The sequence below is a fragment of the Cyphomyrmex costatus genome, unplaced genomic scaffold (assembly GCF_001594065.2).
Source record: "Cyphomyrmex costatus isolate MS0001 unplaced genomic scaffold, Ccosl1.0 scaffold135, whole genome shotgun sequence".
Classification (NCBI taxonomy): domain Eukaryota; kingdom Metazoa; phylum Arthropoda; class Insecta; order Hymenoptera; family Formicidae; genus Cyphomyrmex; species Cyphomyrmex costatus.
In genome coordinates, this window is record NW_017275337.1 from 1,561,283 (window position 1) to 1,563,841 (window position 2,559).

General features: G+C 30.0%; 1 protein-coding gene across 1 annotated transcript; it reads right to left on the bottom strand.

Annotated features, from left to right (window-relative positions):
• Positions 1-373: 373 nt before the first annotated feature.
• Positions 374-2,313, bottom strand: LOC108782812 (dnaJ homolog subfamily C member 8). The gene is made up of 6 exons (XM_018551183.1): positions 2,236-2,313; positions 1,458-1,616; positions 1,319-1,385; positions 1,121-1,215; positions 881-1,026; positions 374-738 (listed from the first exon to the last, which is right to left on the bottom strand). Exons 1-6 carry the CDS (start codon positions 2,311-2,313, stop codon positions 504-506), a joined length of 780 nt encoding a protein of 259 aa, XP_018406685.1. The 3' UTR covers positions 374-503.
• Between the last annotated feature and the right edge of the window lie 246 nt (positions 2,314-2,559).

The window sequence follows — 2,559 nt, forward strand, 5'->3', positions numbered from 1 at the left end:
GTTCCTCCGAGCTTCGTTTACTCTGAATATATATTAGTGAGCAATGTTAAGTTGGAGTTGATGATAAATAGAAATGATTTAATAATCTTCAGCAAAAGGATCTTTTTATTTTACATTGAAATAAAAAGATGCCCTTGAAAGCTCGTCAAAGACTTAATAGTAGTAACCATTATTCTGATATAAGGTTGATGAAACTGACTATTAATAAGGACATTTCATAAAAACTGAAATTTCGTTTAAATTTAACAATGTCAAAACTAAAAAATTCTTACCTTGTAACTGGATAGCTTGAAAAAGGATCGAAGATCTATTATAGAATATCCTTTTATCTTTCAATTTCAAGATAAAATGATTCAGCAACTTTATCGTTGGATCAATATCGCGCAAGTTACATTTCTTACCCTATCTTAACGCTGAAGAAAATCAGAAAATTTCTAAGATAAAACATTGCGTCTACTGAAATTAGAATTCACACACCGAAAGAAGAGAAAAATGAGGTATGATTATCGCGACTCTGCCTTCGTTTTTGGCGGCCTAAAGGCTTTTAACTTCTTCGCTTTTTTCTGCTTTGTGGCGCTCGTACCAGATTGAAACGCTTTCCAGCTATCGACGCGCGATTGTCTGGATTCTTCAAAGTTTCTTTGCCATTCACGCTCCATTGCTGCTTGGGCTTCCGCAGACAATTCCTCTTCGCGCTTTCTCTTACGTTGCTCTGCATCTCTCGTGGCTAATTCTCGTCTGTAAAAGAAATATTTATATACTATTTGAGATAAATGTATTTTTATATACAAATACTCAGAGAGATATAACGTTTAATTTACTGATTTTTTTTCTAATATTTTAATAAATGTTTTGTTTAGAATAAAAATTGTAAAATGACCTTCTTCGCTCCATATCGGCGAATAGTTTCATAGTCATAACCCAAACTGCGTGTCTATAACCTTCCTCAGTTTCTTCCTCCAAAAGTGTCTGACCCGAGTTCTCAGATTTTCCTTCTTTCTTTTGCTTCTTCCTCTTTTCTGCAATCTTTAAATATTGAAATATTACACATATATCATATAAAATTGTGCAATTTGTTATAAAGGACAAAACTTCCATAAATTAATAATTAAATACTTGCCATGTGATCAGTCCGTGCCTTTGCCTCCTCAATAACATCCATACATTTCGATCTAGTTTCCTCATTTTCCAATGTTTTCCACGCTTTATTAACGACTACAATAAATAAGATTTTTTATACATATTCAGCATATTATAGTGTTTATTTATCATATATTATCATATATTTGTTTAAACTAAATCAGTCTATTATATTTACTTTCAAAGGCTTGCTGTGCTCTTTCAGCGTCATCCTGATTTTTGTCTGGATGTACCAAAATTGACATCTACAATTTTTAAACCAAAAGATCAAAATTAATTTATAACACTTCTTATTAGAGGCATAAATATATACTTACACGACGATATTTCTTTTTTATTTCCTCTATTGCTGTGCTTGGATCAATTTGCAAAACTTCAAATGGATTTAAGTTGAAATAGGATGATCCAGGTCGCAGTAGTCTATCAATTTGTTGTTTGGGGGTTAACACAGAATCTCTTTTCTCAATTTCTTTAACCTATAGATACAATGAAATTACTTCATAATTATATAACAAGTGTATATAATTAATTAAAAATAATTAATAATAACATATAATTAAGTACGTAATATAATTAACAAATATAATACAAAACAGACATTAATGTAATAATGTAGAATATGTAAAAATACAATTAAACCTAATATTAAATTTCAGTACAATAACACAATAAAACAAACAATATAGAATACAAGGTTATAAATGTAACCAATATGTTTAATTGTAAAAATAATTCTGATAATAATACTATAAAGTATGATATATAAAACAATAAAACGCATTTCACATAAACAAATCATGAGAAATCTCCAATACTCAAACATATCTATCTAGGTTAGGTAAGTCTAATGTTTATAGTAATAATATTGCTCGCAAGACTTGACACGACTATATACGATAATTGTAAAGCGGTTAAAACACAAGTAGACTTTACGAGATGTCTGTTGTCATTTTATTTCTAACATGAAGTGATACTTGTTGAAGTTAGTTTTGTTCAAGTTTGTTTACGTGTCTGTTTAAGAGCAAAAGGTCGAGTATCGTTTTGCCAGTGGAATCGTCTATGAAACGCTGCTGAAAATAACGAAAAGTCGTATACCTCCGAGTAAAATTCGTTAAATTCATCCTCCTTCTTGGCGGGATTTTCACTCGATAGACTGGAATCGGTGGAGGCCATCTTACTTGTTACAAGCTTGGAATTCTCGCTGGTGCTGCCAACTAGTGGAAGATCGTAACTTTACCAGCGCAGCTCGTAGTGTTAGCTTATCATGATAACTATTTTATAAATAATAAAAAAAATTAAAATATTGACAAAATTAATCTAATTATCATTTTTAATAATTTTATTTGAATTTTTAGTTAAAATATTAATAAACAAGAAACAATGAGAATAAATAAGTTTAATAGAAAAAATAACCAGAAA